Source organism: Vombatus ursinus, unplaced genomic scaffold (assembly GCF_900497805.2).
Source record: "Vombatus ursinus unplaced genomic scaffold, bare-nosed wombat genome assembly UNPS02014768.1, whole genome shotgun sequence".
Taxonomy (NCBI): Eukaryota; Metazoa; Chordata; class Mammalia; order Diprotodontia; family Vombatidae; genus Vombatus; species Vombatus ursinus.
This window is the reverse complement of record NW_020954546.1, coordinates 1,440,337-1,463,031: the sequence shown is the minus strand read 5'-3', so window position 1 is coordinate 1,463,031 and position 22,695 is coordinate 1,440,337. Positions and strand designations below refer to the sequence as shown.

The following is a 22,695-nucleotide window of genomic DNA, read 5'->3' as shown; positions in this document are numbered from 1 at the left end:
GCTCCTTTGTCTTTTGTGACTCCTATTGGTTCTCGGGAACAGAAATTATTAGGCTCTTCTGCTTTAAGCCATAGATAGGAAATAAACATCTTCAGACAGGTACCCAACTAAGAAGGCCTGAAGGGGGGTTATCTGGGGTACAGAATAAAAGTACACTCCCTTTACAACATAAGGATAAAATACCAGAGACAATATCATTACTCATTCTTCTTGCCTGACTGGAGACTCCATTCCTTCCAACCCAGCCTTGGAAACTCCTATGGCAAACATAGACAACATGAGACCAGAGAATTAGAATTTTAGAGTTGTAAAGAATCTTACTAAGTTTGGGGCAAATCATTTCCCTTCTCTGGGTCTTACTTTCTTCACTTGTCAAAGGGTTTAGGCTTGCTTATTTCCCAGATCCTTTTTAATTCTAACATACAATGGGTGGATAAGTCCTCATTGTGTGATACTGACTGCCCCTGACACTAGCTAGGTCCAAATTTGTTTTGTTGCAACAGTCCACTAAAGAGTCAAGGAAGAACCCTTGCAAGATTAAAATAAGTCCTGGGTCCTTCTTTACATCTTCCTTTCCCTTTAGGAATAACTGATGTATTGAGAGCCCACCTCCAAGATACTGTTCAATGTCTTATGCAAGAATATAAAGAAAGGGAGGTATCCTTTATCAACTTTTCAATTGAGTCATGTCAATTTGAGTTATTTTGATGCCTCATGTGGGGGCTTCTAGAAATGCTTTGCAGGTCCAAAGTACTTTGTGGGTCAGGATGTACTTAAAACTGTAACTCGTTAAGCCCCTATCAATTTCTTTCTTTCTTTTTTATCAGCAAGTCAGAGGACACACTAATTCAAAGCAAAGGACATTTAATCAAATAGGATAGCAAATATTGAGACAAGAAAAGATTCTCTTACTTTCCTATGAAAAAAATACTTTTCTACAGGTGACCATACTACTAGTGTGGGAGAAAGTACACATGCTGAAGTTACATGTGACTCAGCAACATACATAAAATATATGTTACTTAGAAACACATAGAGAAAGCACACACTTGGGGATGTATGTAGACAGGGTTGCCATAAGGTTGGTATAACTCATACTGCTGATGCTTCAGCACCACTGATGTTTTCTGGTGATGTCACTGAGTCGCTCTCTGTTTCTTTCTGCTGGGTGTTCAATCTCTGTTCTTGTCTGGATGCTGACTCCCTAGTCTTGCTTGCTTGCTTGCTTCCTCCTTGGTCTTATGTACTTTGACCATCCTCTCTGATATCATCTGATGGACTTTGGCTATTTGGTCTCTTCAGGTCTATCTGTTGCTCTTTGCCACCATCTACTGGACAGCAGTGGCTAGAAAAACCTGTGGCAGAGATTGCTACAACTCCCAGCCAAGCAGCCCCTACAAGTCCCCCAAATGCCACAGGCTAGGATAAAATCTTTTCTTTCAACTGTCTTTCTCCTCACCCTTGGTACTTAGTCTCCAGCCCCAGATAACAATGTCAGTTGGGATTGGGGTATTTTTTGTAACTCCTGTCAGATCCTTGATTGTGAATGGAAAATGCGTTTCATGGACTTCCTCCTCCCAACTGCCCTCCCGCAAAATTCACAGGAGCTATTTAGGGGGCTGGGGTGCTAAAGTTTCCCTTATTACTAAGATCTTCTTTGAATGATAAGCCAATGAACCCTAGGTAAAACAATGAGAGTCTTTGGCTTCTATAACTGGGCTACATTTTTTCATTTATTATGTATATGATTGTCTACTTACACAGATTTTTGAGGTTATACATGTAAAACTTCCCACAAGAATGTTTTCTCTCACTTCTTCCAAGAAGTAACTAAATAATGCATGAAGGGAATGTGGAACAGTGGAAAGAGCATAATTTGGATCCGGGTGACTTAGCTTTGAATCCTAGCTCTGTCTTAGTTTCTGTGTGACTTAGAGAAAATTACTTACCTCTCTGGATATGTTTCCTCAACTGTGAGAGGGTTGGAATAGATGGTTTCTGAGGACTCTTCCAGTCCCAGATCTATGAGTCTATAATCCTGTGCCTTAATGATACACACGTGGAACTTTTACAAACTCATCATTTACTCAGAAGACTTCCTGATTGACTGAGAGTGAGCCCAGGATTAGAGGAATGAACCAATTCAGAGAGTCCCATAGAGGCAAATCTCCAGAGTAGCCAGGTAGTTTTCCAAGACAGAAGGTGCCATTGTCAGCTGGGCCCAAGAGGCAGCTAGAGGAGGGCAGCTTAGATGGAAACAGGATAGGCAGAGCCAGGCCTTGGAAATTAGTCAAGGATTAGGTTACAAAACTTTAGTGCTAATGAGTAGTTTTTTAAAAAAATAGTCATAGTATAGTATTTCTGAGAGTGTACAGTTTCTTTTCCCTTATAATTATTCAAATGAATGGGTGATCTCATGGGCGTGGGTGTTCCCTTCAGTGATGAAGATAACAGCACACAAATGCATTCTCATTCTGTGCAGTTGTAATCTGTGCCTTTCTCTAAGTTCATTGCAGGGTACCCACCCTATATGCTGGGGTTCATCATTCTCTCCTGACACCACAAGGATACCAGCAGAACATACAGGCTGCTCATTGGTTGATCCATTTAAGCCCCTTGAGCATAGGAACTGTTTTGCTTGTATCCCCAATGCTTAGCACAATCTATGGCACTTAATAAATACTTGTTGGTTGGTGGCTTGGTCACTTGCTATTGCCATGTTAACAGCTCATTTTCTTTTCCCAATCATGCATTTCGTGATACATTTATTCATTCTTCGTTTGTTATAAATCCTAGAAATTGCAACCTTGAGGTATAGATTGTATGGAAAAAAGTCTGGAAGGGAAAGATGTAAGTGGGTGAGACTAGGGTAGCAAGAGCCAGTGACAATCATCCAATCAATCAATGAACAAGCATTTATTAAATTCTTATGATGTGCCAAGCACCAAGCTTAGTGCTGGGGATACAAAGACAAAAGTGAGATAATCCTCGCCCTCAAGGAAATTACATTCTGATGTAGGGGAGACAAGATTAGTATTAGATTAGATTAGATTAAATTTCATCGTATCACATCACATCACATCAGATAATGTATTATTATATTGTATCATGTCATATTATATTGTAATTTTGAATGTGTTCTCCATATAATTACATATACATATATTTATGGTATTTATGTGTATATAAATAGTATATTTATGTATATACATATATAGCATACATATATAATATATATAGTATTTATGTATATATATATTTAATTATATATACATATATTTAGGTAGAGAATGTTCTAGCAGTTGGGTGGTAGTATGGGCAAGGATCAGGAAAAGCTTCATGAAGGGAATGGCACTTGAATTGGTTCTTCAAGAAAATCAGGGATTCTAAGAAGTAGAAATTAGGAGGGAATACTCTCCAGGCATGGGGATGGAAGATCGAGTACCGTATATGAGAAACAGCAAGTATGCTGGATCATAGAGGTCTGTCTAGGAGAGAAGTAATGTGTAAGAAGGCTAGAAAGGTAGGTTGGTGCCCAGTTGTGAAAGGATTTAATATCTGATCCTAGAGAGAATAGGGAGTCACTGGAGTTTGTTGAGTAGGAGAGGGTGGCATAATAAAATATGCATGATGAAAATCACTTTGGCACCTGGGTAGAGATTGGATTGGAATAGAGAAAGGCTTGAGGCAGGGAGACTAATTATGAGACTATTTCGGGGGGCCCAAGCAAGAAGTGATGAGGGGTCAGACTAAAGAGGTGGCTGTGTGAGTGGAGAGAAGGGGGCATTTTCGAGCACTGTTTCGAAGATTGAAATTGTAAGATTTGTCAACTTATTGGTCATGTGGAATGAGTGAAAGTGAGGAGTTAAAGATGATACTAAAGTTTTGGATCTGGATGACTGAAAGGATGGTGGCCCCTTTGGTAATAATAAGGAAGTTTGGAAGAGAGCTGAGCTTTCAGGGAAATATGAGTTCTGTTTTGGAAATTTCGATGTCTCCAAGACACCCCTTTGAAATGTCCAGCGGGCAGCTGCTGATGCAGAACTGAAACCCAGGAGGGAGATCAAGGCTAGACAGAAATCTGGAAATCATCTACATAGAGATGGTAATTGAATCCTTGAGAGCTGATGATAACAGGAGAAAGGAGTTAGCCGATTAGAATTTTGGTACAGCTTATCTCTGACCTTAAGGAGCCAAGTTTCCTCAGGGATGAGGCAGTTCCAGGAAATCTGAGTCCTCAGATAGAGGTTCACTTACATGGCAAGTTTAGAAAATAGTGGGGGTGGGACCAATATGATGAATTAGAGGCAGCAGCCTAGCTGAATTCTCTCAACATTTCCCTCTAAACAACTTTAAAATAATACCTCAAATCAAATTTTGGAGTGGCAGAGCCAACAAAAGATCAAAGTGAGACATTTTTTGAGCCTAAGAAAACTTAGGAGATCTTCAGGAGAAGTCTGTAACGTCAGGGTGGAGGCCTGTCTGGAGCATGCACAAAACATGACCACAACAGCAGCAGCAGCTTTAGGAGCTCTCAGCCCAGAGAGGGTAAGGGGGTGGAACAACTGGCTAGAAAAAAAGATTACAAGGGACCTGTTGCTGGTACTGGGTATGGTTGGTGCTGATTGGCAACTCTGTTGCCAATATGTGGTTCTGGGTCAAAGTTCCAGAGTGGAGAGGAGGCTGGTGGTCAGCCACAAGGGAGCAGGGGCCTGGTCACAATTCCAGGGGCAAGGAGGGCACTAGTGCTTGCTAGCAGGTGAATAAGGTCCTTTCCTGGGTAAAGACCAGAGCACAGGCCAGGAGAGGAGTGATCATACTTCTCCTTGGATCATACCATCTTGAAAGCACCAAAATCTTACAGATCCTCAGAACTAGCTCTGAAAATAGAAACACAAAGAACCCCTTAAGCTTGGGACAGTGCACCCTCCACCTCCAACTTTAACAGAAAGTTAAAAGTGAAGAAATAGGATAGAAGAATAGGCAAACAATAAAAAAGAACCAGAACATTAAAAGCTACTATGATGACAGGGAAGATCAAGACACAAACTCAGGAGAAGACATTGATGTCAAGACAGATGCCGGCAAAGTCTCAAAGGAAAAAAAAAGGTTATTGACTGTAAGTCAAACAAGAATTCCTGGAAGAACACAAAAAGGATTTTTTAAAATCAAGCACAACACTAGAAAAAACATAGGAATAAATGGAACTTTCCTTAAAATGATAAGTAACTTGTTGTTTAGTCTTGGGGTTTTCTTGGCAAAGATTCTGGAGTGGTTTGCCATTTCTTTCTCCAGTGTGTCCTCATTTTACAGATGACGAACTGAGGCAAATAGGGGTTAAGTGACTTGCCCGGTGTCACACAGTTAGTAAGTTTCTGAGGATGGATTTGAACTCAGATTTTCCTGATTCCAGCCCAGTGCTCTATCCACTGCACCACCCAGCTATAAAGAGTATTTATCTAAATCTATCTAAAATAAGTAGTTTCTATCTAAAACCATCAGCAAGCATTGCCTGTAATGAGGATAAGATAGATGCCTTCCCAATAAGAAGCAAGGATGTCCATTATCACCACTACTATTCAATATTGTACTAGAAATATAATATATACCATATTATGATACATAATATAGAAATGTAATACAGCAATGAGAAGAAAGAGAAATTGGAGGAATTAGAATAGTAAATGAGAAAATAAAACTATTACCCTTTGCAGGTGGTATACTGTTATACTTAGAGAATCCTAGTGAATCAACTAAAAAACTAGCTGAAACAATTAACAGCTTTAGCAAAGTTGCAGGAAATAAAATAAACCCACATAAATAATCAGCATTTCTACATATTACAAACAAAGTCAAGCAGAAAGAGATAGAAAGAGAAATTCCATTTAAAATAACTGCAGACAATATAAAATACTTGGGAGTCTATCTGCTACGACAAACCCAGGAACTATATAAACACAATTACAGAATGCTTTTCCCACAAATAAAAACATATCTGAAGAACTGGAGAAATATTAATTGCTCATAGATAAGCCAAGCCAACATAATAAAAATGACAATTCCTCCTAAATTAATCTACTTATTCAGTGTCAAACCAATCAAACCACCAAAAATTATCTTACAGAGGTAGAAAAAATAGTAAAAAAACAAAAGTACTCCAGAAGGAAAAATTCACAATTCAGTCGACAAGCAGCAGGGTAATAGAGGAGGTGATAGGGTATAATGGAAAGAAGCCCTGAAGTCAGAGGACCTATGTTGAAATTCCACTTCTGTCACTTAATATTTGTGTGACTTTGGACAAATTACTTAAGCTTCTTGTGCCTTGTTTTCCTCATCTGAAAAATGGGTAGATATCTCTGACCTCCCCTGCAACACTAGATGAAGGTCCTATTTATTAAGGACCTATTATGCTAGGCAACGTGATAGCATTTATATTTTTTTTCTCCCAGGTGTCAAAGTGCTCTGTTGTCTAGAAATCTCCAATGTCAAATATACCTCTCTCTCTCTCTCTCTCTCTCTCTTTCTCTCTCTCTCTCTCTGTCTCTGTCTCTCTGTCTCTCTGTCTCTCTGTCTCTCTGTCTCTCTGTCTCTCTGTCTCTCTCTGTCTCTCTCTGTCTCTCTGTCTCTCTGTCTCTGTCTCTGTCTCTGTCTCTCTCTCCTCTCATAAAATCATGGTCCATGGCCCATCTCTCTCTCTCCTCCAGGAAGTTTTCACCTGCTTAAGACCAACCATTATCATCAGTGTAATCTCTGACTCAGCCTTCCCTTCAAAGAGCTCTTGCAGTTTGAGCACAGTTTATTTGTTTGTATCTAAACTTAATCTTTTTGATCTCCCTATTTTAGTTCCAACTTCCTCTATTATGCTCCTAAGTGCTTTGTGAATATAAACAGGCTTGTTAAATGATTATACCCCTTAATGCCAAAATACACTGCTCTAATCGTGATCTACCTCTTACAATTAAATCTCTATTAGCAAATTGTCTGGGAACAAAGGCTTGTTCCCCACCCCTTTCGTTTTTTAAATACTAAAATTCCACAAAGTTGTCCTTGCTACTGAAGGAGCTAGCAGAAGTGTGGATGTACTCAGTAATGGGCTAGCAGGAGTTGAGGAGGAGGAGGAGGAGGAGGAAGAAGAGGAGAGGAAGAAGAGGAGGAGGAGGAGGGGGGAGCAGGAGCCATGAAGGATGACATTTTTCTGATGTTATTTAGCTGTTCCACGTCCATTAGTCTTATCTAAAAGCCTTAGTTTAAGAATCTTAAATTGCATTAAAAGAAGCATCATTTCTGGGAATAAGGAGATGAGTGCTACTGAAGAAACCCTGGACCTTTGAGAACACTTCTGTGGCACTGGTCTCATTTCCAGGAACGATAGTTTAGTAATGTCAATATAAGCTAGAGAGGCTCTATAGGGCAATAAGATAAATGAATAGATGACATACAAAGAGATATTGAAGAAACAGGGGGAAGTTTGGTGGAATAGTGGATGGAGCACTTGGCCTAGAGTTCAGTCTCACACACGTCCTAAATGTATTATCCTGGGCAAGTCACTTAACCTCTGTCATAATAACAGCACCTACATCACAGGGTTATTTTGAGGATCATAGGAGATATTTTAAAATACTTAACACAGTGCCTGGCACATGGTAGATGCTTAGGAAATGTTTATTTTCTGTTTAGCCTGGATAGGATTCAATTCAAGGAGCACAAGATAGTTATCTTTGGACACTTGAAGGGAAATCTGTCCCCTGGAAGGGGTGTAGACATTTTCTGTTTGGTCTCAGGGGACAGAACCATGAGCAGTGGGGAGGAATTATAGGGAAGCAATTTAAGCTTGATGTCAGGGAAAAAAGCCCATCAACTTCATAACGATGAGAGCAATACAAATATGGTGTTAAAAGGAAATTCTTTGTTTGGATTTACGAGGCAAAACTCAGGACAAAGAGAATTAGAAGGAGTTTATTAAGATACATCAAGGTAGCAACAGGTTGACAAACTGATTACTAGAGATCAACAAGGGATTCGAGATGGAGCAGCTTTTATTGCTAACTTTTGTAATGAGATTAAGCCAATTCAGAGAAGCCTACCTCAGCAAAAGGGGCGGGCCATTGCATCTCAGCTCTTCTCCTCATCAAAGTAGCAGGTATGTGACAGGTGGGGGTGATTGGCTATGTGATTGATAGTAGGTAACTCAAAAGCTGCAGACTGAGTGATGCCTCTTCCAACACTGAATGACAAGCAGGGATGGGAACAATGACTCAGAGTCAGCATAACTTTCAATAACGGAACTAGTTGCCTTAGGAGGTAGTGAGTTGTCTCTCACTTTATTATTTTTTTTCTCCAGGTTAGGCCCTTTTAATGTATACTAAGACAGGCTTCTGAAACAGGAGCTATGAGAAAGCATTTGTCTTTTTTGTTTACAGTCAAAAACAGGTGTAAAAATGAAACTGCTACAGATATTTGTAAGAAAAAATGGTTTTGGGATATAGTTATATATGCTAGACAACTCATAGACAGAAAGGTTAACTCCCACATCTATCACCCATCTCTGCAAAAAGTTTATATGGAACATCTGTCCAGTCAAAACCAACCATTCTCTCCCTTGAAATGTCATCCAGGTTTTCCCAAGAAGACTTCTGGATTGCATGTTTGTCTTGGAAAGTCCACAGAAGGCTCTGCCAACGATTAGATGACAAGATAAAACTCCTGGAGTCCATTCAAAAATTGGAGAATAAGTTACTCAAACTTCACCTTTTTTCCTTGTTGGCTTGTTGTTTCCTCCTCCTTAGAAACCACCCTGACCTCCAAAGTTTCCTCGGCTTCTGTTGTCTTGGGTTCCTCTGCTACTTCCTCAGCAACTGAACCCACAACCACCACCATGACCACTACCGTAGCCTCCAAAGACGCTGGACTTGGCCCAGGCCAGAGTTACTTTGTTTCCATCAATCTTACCATCTTCCTTGACTTTGTTCACAGCTTTAGGCAACTTCTGAGCTGAAGTCCACAAAACCAAACGTTATCTCCCTGTTTGTGACTGTCCTGGTACCAACAGAGCCATGAAAAGAATCTTTCGATGTTTCTTCTGTCATGTCTTTGGACAGACATTTGATGAACAAAGGACCAGCTTCTTGGGGATGCATCAATTTGCTCCTGTCCCTTTAGCTCTAGCTTAAGAGCTCTGCCTTCAATTTTGATATTGCTATAAGACTCCCAAGCTTCTTTAGCATCTTCCGCAGAGGCAAATTCATTGAACAGGCAGATACATTTTAGGTCAGCCTTGGTTGCTCTGGGACAAGCTAATCCATGTCTTCTTCTCAAATACTTTGTACAGACTTTCTCCAGTAGCACTGAAGGTGAGGTTATTCAGCACCAGGGTCATTGAGTCTGCTGCCTTTCTGACATTCCCACTCCAGGAATTATTCTTCCCATCTCTTGAATTCTCTTGACCTTGACTTTTCTCCCCTGTGTTGTCCAGAATGAATATTTGACCATCAATTTCAGTTCCCTGTTTCTCTTTCAAGGCTTTGTCCATGTCTGCTTTTGCTTTAAATTCAACATAGGTAATTCCTTTGGACAGTGTCCATCCTTGGTGCAGACCATTCTAATCTCAATAGCATCTTCAAACCCTTCCTCGAGTTCTCTCTGAATTACTTTATAAGGCAGATCCTTGATGAAGAGCACCCTTAAATCTCAATCTTTTCTGCTTTCTTTTGCCTTTTCCAGCTTCACCACTGAGTTTCAGAGCCTCTCCCATGTCTTCAGTCGATTCAAATTCCTCACATAGCCAAACTTCTTGGTGGCATCAATGCAGGCATCCACATTTCTAAGTTCCTTTTTTGCAAAGATATCCTTGATGCTGGTTTTTAGCTCAGAAGCCCTTTTGTTGAAGTTCAGGTTACCAATGAAGAGATTGAAATTTGTGGATGCTTCGGGTTTCCGATTCCAGTTTTTTGGCTTTGGGGTCCATTTGCCCATTTCCTTTTTCCTCTTCCCTGGTGTTTCTTTGATGGGCACTTCTTGCTCTTCCTCCTCCTCTTCCTCCTCTTCATTTTCACTTCCCTCCTCCTCCTCATCTTATTCCTTGGCTTTCCCAGCTTTCCCATGGGCAGCTTTCATAGAAGTAGCTTTCCTTTGGTAGGAATCCATAGATTCTTCTTCAGAATCCACCCCCCCTCCCCTTCTTCATCTTTATCACTTCCACCTTCCTTCTCATCCTGAGTCATGTTTGATTGGAGCTGCTCCCATTTTTGTGGTTCTTATTCTTCATCCTCATCTTCACTGTCCTCTTCTTCAGATTCATTGTCTTTTTTCTTGGCTTTCTTCCCATTTGGCAATCCTTGGCATTCTTACCACCTGGCCACCCTTCCTTTTTGGTTGGGGGAGCTGCTGCTTTAGCTGGAGTAGCTCCCTTCTTGCCTGGTGTGATGACAGCTTTGGCTGGGTTAGCCACTTTCTTGGCAGGGACCATGGCTACCTTCTTACCAGGAATCTTACCTTTGTTTGTGGCACCAAAGGCTTTTTTTGGCTGGTGATATTTTCTTTGCTGGTATAGCCACAGCCTCCTTACTCTTCTTCTGAGGGAATACAACCTCTTCTTCACTGCTTTCTTCTTCATTTTCTTGTATGCCGTCATCCTCACTGTCTCCTGTCTCCTTTGGGGAAGGGGCCATTTTCTTCGTCTCTCTTTGGTTTCTAGCTTCCCCACAGTGGTGGCCTATGACTAGGTGGCCAAGGGTACAGATTTGATGGCAGAGATTCAGGCAATGTAGCTGGCAGAGGAAAGTGTGGGGAGGAGTCCATCCCCCAGCAGCCCTTTGCTGGTGAGACCTTTCCACCTTAAACTGAAGGAGTGGGATTAGATGTCCTCTGACATCCCTCCAGTTCTAGAGCTTTGAGACTAGGAAATATCAAACTCACACCCCTCTACCTACACGAGCATTTTCCTGGTCATCTTGGATGCTATTGATTCAACAACCTCTCCACCACCCCAAATTACCTTGAGTTTATTTTGACACAGTGTAGTAGATTGGGAGCTAGCTTTGGAGTCAGAAAGACCTGAGTTTCAGTCTTGCCTCAGGCATACACTGGATGTGGGATTCTACATAGATCACTTAACCTCAGTACCCTGGGCAACTCTTTCAGATGATCTTTGGTAGGAATCCATAGATTCTTTTTTCAGAATCCTCCTCTTCTTCATCTTTATCACTTCCATCCTCTTCTCATCCTCAGTCATGTTTGGTTGGAGCTGCTCCCATTTTTGTGGTTTTAGGTGGTTCTTATTCTTCAATTGCAGAGAAGGTGCCAATCTACACTGGTGGAGGGAGGTTTCTCACCTGGAAGTTCTTGGGGTATCCTTGAGAGACTGGGGAGAGGTTAACCTTCTAATTCTTCATAAGCTCCCATTTTCCCTCCTGATGGTTAATAGATATCAGTGAGTCAGCCAGACTTAACTAGCTTTTAGAAAACAGTATTTACTAAGGTGGGATTGTTAGAATAATTGGCAGAAAATATTCCCTCCCTGAAAAGACTCCGACATACTCTTCTACAAGTACCTATAGAATCCAGGGGAAAATGGGCTCAAACTTGAGAGCCCATGGTCACTCCCAGATTGTGAATGTCCTATTTGCTGAAGATGTTTCCCCTAGTTACGCTATAGTTTTTCTGCTGGGTTTCTTGAGAGCCTTGAATTTGCTGTTCCTCATCACATCTAGTCTATCCTCAGCTCCCAATAAAGACATTTTCACCATCCATTGCTTTCACAGGGACACTGGTGGAATGTCAATGAAAAGCCCTAATCCTTCAACCTCTTGAAATTTAAAACAGCCTCCTCTGGCCAAGGTGGGAGGGGAGGTAGGGAAGGAGACCAATATTTTCCTCTCCCCTACTCCCCAAGCAATGACTTCTTAGGGGCTTGGCTAAATGCTTCCACCACTTCCACCACTGGAATTCTTAATTCCAAACTAACTTGTTGTGTTTCTACAAGTCTGCCAGGATATTGCTAAGTCCCTCAAACAATCATAACAGATTTCTGGTTGATAGGCAGGAGATAACTAATCCCTAATCACATCGAGTTCACATGTCTGATCAATTTATTCAACAGATACCTGTCTTCACCTAAAAAGAGTGACAAGGATACATAGGGCAGAGTGTGTGACTCTATACCCCACAATCTTTCCATATACATATCCATTGCCTCCTTCTCTAGGAAGTAAACCCCTGGAGGGAAGATATCATTTTATTTTTATCTTTGTATTGTTACCACTTAGCACAGGACCTGGCACATGGCTCATTCTTTATTAATGCTTGTTTACTGATTGATAACTTGTCTGCTATGCTATAGAGAGATTTTTTTCTCCCAGGTTTGTATGTCACTCAAGTTTTTTCCAACTCTAAAATTCTGTGATTCTGTGATGTTTCCAACAGGAATAGAAATTATCCTTCCATTCTAATTCTTCTCTAGCCCTAGAAACACCTAACGTAGGATTGGTCACACAGAAGGCGTATATCCTCACTAAATGAATGAATGAGGTTTTCTTCCTAGTGGCTAAAATAAGGTGATGGTTTGAATTGACTACAAGTACTCAGAGGTGGTGAAGTTCTTCACTCACATCCTTCTGAGTGAGTACAAATTGGTCATCTGACGACTTGGAAAGAAGATGGCATTAGTGGTTCTGGGGGGTAAGGATTACAGGGCATTGGGATAGGTGATTTCCCCAAGGACAGTGGGGTAACTTGGAGAGAGAAAAACTCTAAGGTCCCTTCCAGGCCTTAGATTTTATAATAAAAAAAAAGTGTTTATAAGCCTTTCTTGTTTTGAGTGTTTGGGGAAAAGCTACCTCACAATTGCATCCTCCTAGTTCTCTCCTTGTGGCTTGGTTGGGTGTGCAGATATTTGGGAGAGAAAGCAGAATAGTCAGGGCAAATGGGTGCCAAGATACCACCTGGGTGGCCTTGACTCCTTCCAACTTCCCATCTCTTAGATAGGTCATCATCAATAGGTTTATAATCAGTTCCATCAACTCCCCCAACCAACTAATAAGACTCAAAAGCCTTATTTTGCTGGGTCTGGTTCTCTTGTTCTTGCCACCTCATCCCCACACTCCCAATGTCCAGAGACCATTATACTAAGTAAAAGGATTCAACCCATAGATTGATGATACTGGTTTAATGACAAGAGCAATGGATTTGGAATCTGGGGACCTGGCTTCAAATCCCAGCTCAGTCCCTTACAGCATATATGACCTTGGGGAAGACATTTATTACCTATGGACCATAATTTCTTCATCTGTAAAGTATCTTCTAGATCTCTAGGATTTCATCCTGATACTTCTTTCCTGGAATTCTTTCAGATGGAGTCAGCAATCTAATCTCCCTATTGATACACATATAGATAGGGACTGCACCTGTAATTTAATTGGTTTAGGGGGAATCTCATATGAGGATTGTTCCTCAACTAATGCTGGTTGGCAGCTTGTCTGCAACATGCCACTTTGTCCCTCAGTTTCTTCATCTGTAAAAAGAAGGCATCAGACCCAAATGTCCTTTAAGGTCCTTTATAGTTCCAAATCTATCCTACTATAACTCTGAGGGATTAAGAGACTTGCCATCTTCTCTGCTCCAAGGCCAGTTCCCTATCCATGACACTACACTGCCTCTATTGATAAAATAAGAGTAATGCATGTTCACAAAGATACTCTATTTTTTCACAGGGATATTTTCTGATAGGGAATCTACCCTAAGCAGATGGAGCTCATAGAAGGGATAGAAAGGGATGTCCAAGACAATCCAGTCCAACCCAGAACCACCCTGTGATTATTTGGCCTATTCTCAGGTGATAGATCCAGAGTCTATGTGGGTAAGGTGAAAAAAGAAGAATGATTGGAACACACTGAACTGCAAAGGCCTACTGAGGGACCATGGTTTGGGAGTCTCAATTTCCATGTACTGCTATCCTCAAGTAAAATATCACTGACAGAATGTTGTTTAGCACCTAGTACTTTCCTACCTCTGCAGATATTCCCTTCCTCAGGGCCCCATGTAGCTCCCCTTACACTGGGAACTCGTGTGTGTGTGTGTGTGTGTATGTGTGCATATGCACATCTGTGCATATGTGGTAGAACAGAGAGAAATACTTAATCAAGATCAAAAGATGGGATGAATTTAGGGCAGCCTCCTAGCCTCTGGACCTCCATTTTCCGTCCTCCCACCTCTCTTCTGAGATTCAGTACCATGTCTCCAACTCTACTCACTGAGCATTTACCTTCAGATGTCCCATAGGCACCTCAAACTTGATATGTTGAAGACAGAGCTCATCATCATCCCCCCAAGCCCTCCCTTCTTTCTAACTCTTTCACTTCTTCTGAGTGCACCACCGTTCTTCCAGTCATGAGGTTCATGACTGAAGAATGACTCGACTTCTCAGTCTCTCTCATTCCACCTTGTCGAATCTTGATTACGTTTCCTTCACATTTCTCACGTCTATACCCTTCTTTCAAATCACACTCTGACTGCCTCATTACTTCTGGATTACTGGAAGAGTTGGCCTAATTGGCCTCTCTGCCTCAAGTCTCTTTTGTCTCCAATCAAATCTCCATGCGAACGTAGAGATTATCAACACCACCAATGGGATATTTGTAAAAGCACTTAGAATAGTACCCGGCAAAAGTAAGCGCTTTATAAATCTTATTCTCTTCCCTCCCCTCCCCACAGTTTCCATAGTGATATTCCTACATTACGGGTCTAGCCATATCACTGTTATGCTCAAGAAGTTGCAATGGGTTCCCATTGCCTTTAGGATAAATATAAACACCTCCTTTGTCCCTAAAGTCTGTCACATTCTGTCTCATATATTTCCAGGCTGATCACATATGATGTATATAAAGAACATACATGTCATACACTCTACCTTCCAGAACAATTGGTTTACTTGTTCCCCATATATGACTGTCTCCCACCTCCATGTCTTTGCACAGGATGTCCTCTCCTCTCGTGTCAAGAACGGTTTCCTTCAACTCCATTTCTTAGAACCCTTGGCTTCTTCCAAGCTTCAGCTCAAGGGCTATTTCTTCCAAAAGGCCTTGCGTTTATGCGTTGGTAAACATGTGTATCCCTAGTAGAATGTAAATCCCTGAGATCAAGGACTGCCACACTTTACTATGTGGATACCCATTGGCCTGCACAAGAGCATAACATATGTTTGCTGATTGCTAATTTTTGATGGATGTCATTTCTCTTAGCTCTGGAAGAGCAAATTCAAAACCCATAGCCCATTTACTCTGACATAGTGAACTGACTTAATTTAAGGCTGATCTTAAGATAGCTCAGGACTGAGAATTTCCCAGAATAATTAAATAAGTCAAACACCTGAATGAAAAACTGCCTCCTGATTCAGTTAACAGGATACAGGATCCTAAGGGCATAACCAAATTTCACAACCAAGTAGAACAAAGGTTTTATCTGTCATCATTTCATTTTTTGACTTTTAATTTTTTTTTTACAAAGTCTAAGGAAGGATTCCTTAATATCTATGTATAATGAGCCTCTTTGGTAGTATGACTTTTATCCTGGTCATAATTGGTTTCCCCTGAAACTGAGACAGCTTCAATCAATTCAAAATGCCACCAATATACTTCTTTATTCTTTAATGCCTGCTCTCTCCTCCACCCCTTCACCTCAGCACCCTCCCATCCTGGGTAATTTATTCTCTCCATACACACACACACACACACACACACACACACACACACACAGACACACAGACACACACACACACACACACACACACACGAAAATGCCGTTGCCAGGTTTTACAAATGAAACTTTATTTTTATGGCAATTTTATCACCATATTGTAATCTCCTTTTCCATAGTAACATCTTTCCAGACAATTTAATCATTATTCAAACAAATTCTTGTCATTTTCCCTTGAGGTAGGGAGGAGAAGAATTTCCCCCATTTTGAAATGAGTCAGCTAAGGCCCACTGAGGTTAAATGACTTGCCCAAAGGTTGGTTACAAAGAAAAATAAATAAAAATAAAGGCACAAATATTTATGGCACATTAAATTAAACAGCAATAATAAGAGTAAACATTTAAATTATAATAAATGTCTCAGGGAGCAGCTGTGGAAAACTGGATGGAAATAAATTATTCTTTACTCCTGCTTTAGTGTGAGGTCACATTGGGGTAAGAGGTCACATTGGGGTAAGAAGAAGTGGTTAGGGCCTTCATGGGCTTCATGTTCTTGGCTTTCATATTGTCTAGGTTCTTCATAAGATCCTCGACCCACTGATCCTTTGGATTAGCACAAAGGCTGAGGCCACGTTTGGTCACAAAGCTGTGGAGGAAAGATTTTATAAGAGCTTTTGTTGAGTATCTTTGTGTATTTAGCCAATGTGGTTGAATCATCCTACCGTAAACCTGTTCTCCACCCCAATCTTGACACACTCCAAAACTGGGATAGGAGAAGGAGGTGCATCAGGAGAATATGATGCCCATTCCTGGTAGAGCTATTCTGTTTCTTGGGTTAGTTTATAGAGTTATCCCTACAAGTGGGGAATAGGTGGTTATGATAAAACGATGAGTAGTGACTGAGATAATTCACACATTGAGCTAGAGTGGACAGTTGGGGATAAAGGAAAGAGCCAAGCAAGGTTTAGAGACCTATATACTTCATCCCTTTGTGTCTGTCCACCAGTTACCACTGCCCACTTGGATGTCATCTTATTCCAGCTGCAGATCCAAGAATCTTTTTGTTCTTCCCTGCCTTTCTGCGTGTGAAATCAATAAATCTCAGAGTTATCTTTTAGAGCACCTTATATGGAGTGATAGAATTATGGAATGTCAGAGTGGAAAGAGACCTCAATAATTATTGGCTCTCATTTGTCAGAGGATCAAGAGAAGCTCAGAGAGTGGAAATGTTTTGCTCAACGTGACTAAAAGACAAAGTGGCATGTTTACTTTCGTAGGGGAACAGGTCATAGACCTAGAGCTAAAAGGGTCCTTAGAGATCATCTTGTCCAAACTTGAGAAGACTGAGACCCATGGAAGTTAAATGACTTGCCCATTGTCACATAGATATTCAGCATCAGAGTTGGAATTTGAACCCAGATCCTCTGATTCCAGAGCCAGTATTCTTTCTGTTCTACCACTCAAATTTGGCAGATATTTCTGAAAGAACACCAAGTCAAGAGTCAAGAGACTGGGCTCTCCCACCAAATGGCTGTGAGGCTTTGGACAAGTCACTTCCTTGTCATGGGTCTCATTTTCCTCATCTATGCAATGAGGAGATTGGACTAGAGAGTTATCCTTTGCATATCATTCCAGTTCTTGTCTTCTATGATTCTAGTATTCCACTCTTGCCTTGGATTTGCTAATGTCAGTCGTTTTGATAGTGTTCCATATTCCTTTTTATTTTTATCAGTAGACTCAATTACATGAAAAATCCTCTAACTAGTTCTTATATCCAAACACACAAAGTCCTAAATCAGCTCTACTTTCACTTCCCCAAATGCCAAAGATTGATTCAGCTTCTGCTGTCCCCAATCCTTTCCTGCCTTGTGTGTAGTCAGTGCAGTACTGTAATTAGGATGTCATTATATGCATTAACTTACATCACTGCTTCTTTGGAGCACATGCTGCTGGTGTTCTTATAGCTGACCAGGAGTTTCAAGGGGATCTTCTTGTTGGTATATTCAAAGCAGCATTTTTCTGGAGTATAGACGCCATCTGAATCAATTGAGGCAATATTTGTAAAGCATTTAGCGCACATCTAGCACATAGTGGATGCTGAATACATTTGTTCCCTCTTTCCCTCCTCTTCGAATAAAGCTCAAATGAGAAATGTTTAGGATGTTTTATGTTTCCCCTGAAAGGTGAGTTATCCAAGAAAGGGAATCCAAGAGAAGATAAGGTACGAAGATCAAAACCCTTCATTTGCAATTCTGTGCCATGCTGCTCTTCTCTACCCCACCCCCAGCCCAGGCTCCACCCCCACTTCAGATCTAAGGACAAGAATGAGTCCCAGGGCAAGGCTAAGGATGCTACTAAGGGTGTAGGTGTGACATGATTCAGGACCTAGTTCAAGCCTTCGTTGCTCTACCTATGAAATGGGGAGGCTACATAGTAATACTATCCCATTTCTACCTGACGAGTTTCTGCAATGCAATTAGTGAGCTGAGATTTGGAGACTGAGAACTTTGGACATTTAGTTATATGGTTTTTATTATCTGAGACAGCTAGGTTGCACAGAGGATAGAGCCCTGGCACTGGAGTTAGGAAGATCTGAGTTCAAATGCTGACTCAAAAAACTCACTAGCTGTGTGACCCTGGTCAAATCACTTGACCTCTGCTTGCCTCAGTTTCTTCAATTGCAAAATTGGGATAATACCTCTCCTTACTTCCCTGGATTGTTGTGAAGACCAAATGGAATATTTCATAAAGCTCTTATCACAGTGCCCGTTGCATACAGTAGGCATTTAATAAATGCATGTTTCTTTCTTCTCCTGTAGATAACTAAGTATCTAGTGTTGAAATTTCAATAAAAAAGCAACTGTACTATAACTGATAAAAAAGTCAAGTTAATTCAATGTCAAGTTCAAATTCTGGACTTCTATGCAACATTTTGCAAAAGTTCCTAGAGTTCAACTCTAGAAATGCCTTCTCCATACACCAGAGTCTTTCTCTTCGAGAGGGACACCCATCATGGTAGGGAAGGATGCTGGGGTGGAAGCCATGCTCAGTTTAAGATGGTGTGATAGGAAGGGCTTGAGACTGGGAGTTAGAAGTCTTGGGGTCTAGTTCAAACTCCACCATTAACTAGCTGTTTCCTTAAGAAGCCATTTTCTGGCTCTTGGTTAAATAAAAGGATTTCATGAAGTCTGAGGCCCTTCTGATATTTAATGAAAAAAAGATGAGGGCAGGTATCAGGAGGGAGGGGAGGAAGGAGGATCAAGGACACTTACCTGGTGTGGCATAGACCTGACAGATGAAATAAGCAGTGAGGAGGACCATGGGCAGAACAGCTCCAAAGATCTTCATGGCAGCGCAAGGAAAGAAGCAGGCTTTGGGATGATGTTCAGTAGCTTCTAAGGTTCTGTCTGCCTTACTGATCATTCGGCTCTCTTTTCCTCCGTTTTAAAGGGAGAAGGAAAGGGCTCTGGAGGGATGGGGGGGGGTCATCTTTAGGGCTGTCAACAGTGGAGAGACTCCTAAATCTGCTGAGCACACAGCATGGATCTGGGGACTTTGCCAGGAAGTAAGAGAGGGAAGCTGTGGTTTTGAGTTATGCGTGGTTTCCAAGTTGGGGCTAAGATGATAAGGCCATGGGTGGAAAGAGCCCTACCCAAGATGACTTCAGGAAGTGAGCTCCTAAAGCTATTCTAAGTGGCCTAGCTTTTTCTAAAATCAAACCTCTTCCTCAGAAAAGGAAGGAAGCAGGGAAACCAAGGTCAGAAAGGGGTCTGTACAGATTTGAGGATCTTTCTACTCCTGCCCAATGTTGAAGCGGAAGTCAGAAACCTCTGGGTGAAGAAAAAAGGAGACAATCCTTGGGAAGAACTCTGGCTTCTATTAAAATAATCACCAGTCCTTAATGTGAAAATATGTTTAACGTGATTGCACATGTATAGCCTATATCAGATTGCTTGCTATCTTGGGGTGGGGGGATGGGAGAGAGGCAGAAAAATTTGGAACTCAAAACTCTTATTAAAAATGAATATTGAAAACTATATGTACATGGGAAAAATAAAGTACTATTTACTAAATAATAATAAAAATAACAAAATAAAATAATCACCAGTCCTTTAGGATTGCCAGGCTAATGGACAATAGTGAGACAGAAGAGATGGAGGCCTTCTTCTTTCCCCAATGAGCCTTCTCCAAAAAATAGGTGGGGTGATGCAGAGGAGATTCTGCAGTGGCATGCACAGGGTCAACCACACTACCAATGCCTTGGGTATGCTTTCTTTGCTATCCCCTAAATGCTACATGCTCTTTCACACCTGCACAGTTTTGCTTAAGCTAACCTCTCTTTCTGGATCCTTCCCTTCTTTTCTTTACTTATTAACACTCTAACAGAAGGCTTAGTCCAAGTCTCATTTTCTCCATATAGAATTCCTTGAATATTATAGCCAAGTTTAAAAACATCATTCTGAGAAAGGGTCCATAGGCTTCACTGGGTTTCTAAAGGATTGCAGGAAACAAAAATAATAATGCTTGTTCTATGTGCTCTCTCTTAATGATCCCACCATTCTCATGGTTTCAGCTTTTACCTCTATGTAGATAATTCATAAAGGCCTCAGTTTCTCCCCAGAGTTCCAGGTCCATATTCCTAATGACCGGTTGGCCACATCCACCTAGATGTTCCCTCTAGTATTTCAAACACAATATGTAATAACTAAACTCATCTCCGACCCCCTTTCCTAAACTTTCTTATTCTAATTTCTTTATTTCTGTTGAGAGCACCACTATCCTTCTGGTCATCATGCTTATAACATCAAAGTTCTCTTTTATTCTTCCCTCACCCTCATCCCTGACATTTAAGCACTCCCTTCAATTCTACCACAGCAATCTGTCTTGCATAATCCCTTTTTAGCTCCTGATGCAAACACCTTATTTCATGCCCCCTCTCCTTTTCACCTTGCCTTCCCATCAGTCTCCTGTTCAGTATATTCCCTTTAATTGATGTTTCCCTCTATTGCCCAAATTCTGTCTCTGACATGTCACTTTACTTGAAAGTGTTCAGTGGCTGCCCATTCCCTACTGAATAAAAAATCAATAGTTGTTGCCATTCAATGGCCTCCTCTGTCTGGCTGTAATGTACATTTCTCATATTATGTTTCTCATTACACTCATGTTATAAGATCATAGATTACAGATTTAAGGCTTTCAGAGTTCTACTCCTCCATTTTATAGAACAATCAAATAAGAATCAGAGAGTGTGAGTGACTTTTTGAGGTCACACAGGAAGTTTGTGACAAAACTAGAATTTCAACCCAGGTTATCTGACTCCAAATCCAATACCATTTCCATAGAGCCACATTGCCTCACCAACATGATACCCATTTGGACTGCTCCCCACTCCTTATTCTCATTCTATTTCCTTGTAGCATTTTGTCTTGCTTAGAAAACAATGTTGTGTAACATAAAGGACATTGAATACGGAGGGAGTGTGGGATAAGAGGAATTTCAAGGTCCTTTGCAACTTTGCTTTTCTTTGCTCATATGGTTTGTGAATTTCATGGAAGAGAATTTCTATTTCTGTGTTTGGTAGTACCATAAAAGAAGCAGACTCTAAGCCATGTGCAGTGAGTAGAACCTTCTCTTGGCTCTCACTTGATGATTTTTAGAAAATCACTGTTATATCATACTCAGCAACTGCGACAACATCATTGAATGCTGACTGATTACTTTTAGAAGTGTCTGCTGTTTCAGTTGCCTTCTCCACTGGTGATGGGGTATATTTTCAAGTGTTCAGCAAACACGGCTGCCACTGCCACACTTATCTCATTCCCACCACTGGGGCCACCATCTCGCTGTCTTTTCATTTTTCTTGGATTCCATAGGACAATGCTTGATTGCTTTCCAGGTAAGTTTCTTCAGGATATAGTGCAATAGTTGATGACCATAATTTTATACCGGGGTAGAATTGGGTTCTGGGAAGCTATATTAATGGAAGGAAAAAAAAAACCATTTTGCTAATGTAGCTTCACATGTTGCAGAGTTTGTGAAATTTGAAATAAATCGGTAGCTTTAAGGAGTTCCTTCTAAATCTTGATGTTTCCTTAGGACTGAGAGATTGGAGCTCCTTCAGGGACAAGTAATGAGTTTTTTTAAAAAATAAAGCCTTATTGATATCTTTTGTTCTCACATCATCTAAATTTTATCCTATGTTTCTTTTGCTTTTCCTTTTCTCTCTGAGAGAGCCATCCCTTATAACAAAGAACGTTTTCAAAAGAAAAAGAAGATAATTAAGGTCACCAATACCAATCAATACCTTTTAAAATTAATTTTAAAAACTATTATTAAATATTAAACTATTATCATTAAATTATTTTAATTTTTATTTAAAAATATCTTATAAAAATGAAATTTAAAAATTTAAAAATATGTATATATACAATGTTCTACATCTGTGGACACCCTATCTCTGCAAAGGAGTTGAGGAATGTATATTCCCATATCTCTTCTCTGGGGCCAAATTTTTTTTTGTAAGTTTGTGATATTTCTAAAATCTGTTTTGTGATTGATTTCTTTCCTTTACATGGTTGTAGTCATTGTATGTATTGTTTTCTTTGCTCTGCTTACCTCTGTCTGCAACAGTTCATGTAGATCTTCCCATGCTTAACTGTATTCATCAAATTTTCTGTTTCTTACAGTATATTAATGTATGAAAATTTGTTCAGTCTTTCCCTAATAGGTGGCATCTAGTCTGTTACCAGTTCTTTACTACCACATAAAATGCTGCTGGGGAGCTAGGTGGTGCCACAGCACATAGAGCGAAGGGCCTAAAGTCAGGAAGATTTGTTGTCCTGAATTCACATCTAGCCTCAGACACTTACTAGCTGTGTTACTCTGGGCAAGTCACTTAACCCTGTTTGCCTCAATTTCCTCATCTGTAAAATGAGCCGGAGAAGGAAATGACAAACCAATCTAATATCTTCATCAAGAAAAGCCCACACAGGATTATGAAGAGTTGGAT

The 22,695-nt window shown here is 40.6% G+C and overlaps 1 protein-coding gene and 1 pseudogene across 1 annotated transcript; both read right to left on the bottom strand.

Moving 5' to 3' along the window:
* Positions 1-8,782: 8,782 nt before the first annotated feature.
* Positions 8,783-15,014, bottom strand: LOC114043353 (annotated as a pseudogene).
* A 782-nt stretch (positions 15,015-15,796) lies between these two features.
* Positions 15,797-19,178, bottom strand: LOC114043334 (C-C motif chemokine 8-like). The gene is made up of 3 exons (XM_027862414.1): positions 18,959-19,178; positions 17,609-17,723; positions 15,797-16,332 (listed from the first exon to the last, which is right to left on the bottom strand). The coding sequence occupies exons 1-3, from the start codon at positions 19,107-19,109 to the stop codon at positions 16,161-16,163; spliced, it is 438 nt and encodes a 145-aa protein (XP_027718215.1). The 5' UTR covers positions 19,110-19,178; the 3' UTR covers positions 15,797-16,160.
* Between the last annotated feature and the right edge of the window lie 3,517 nt (positions 19,179-22,695).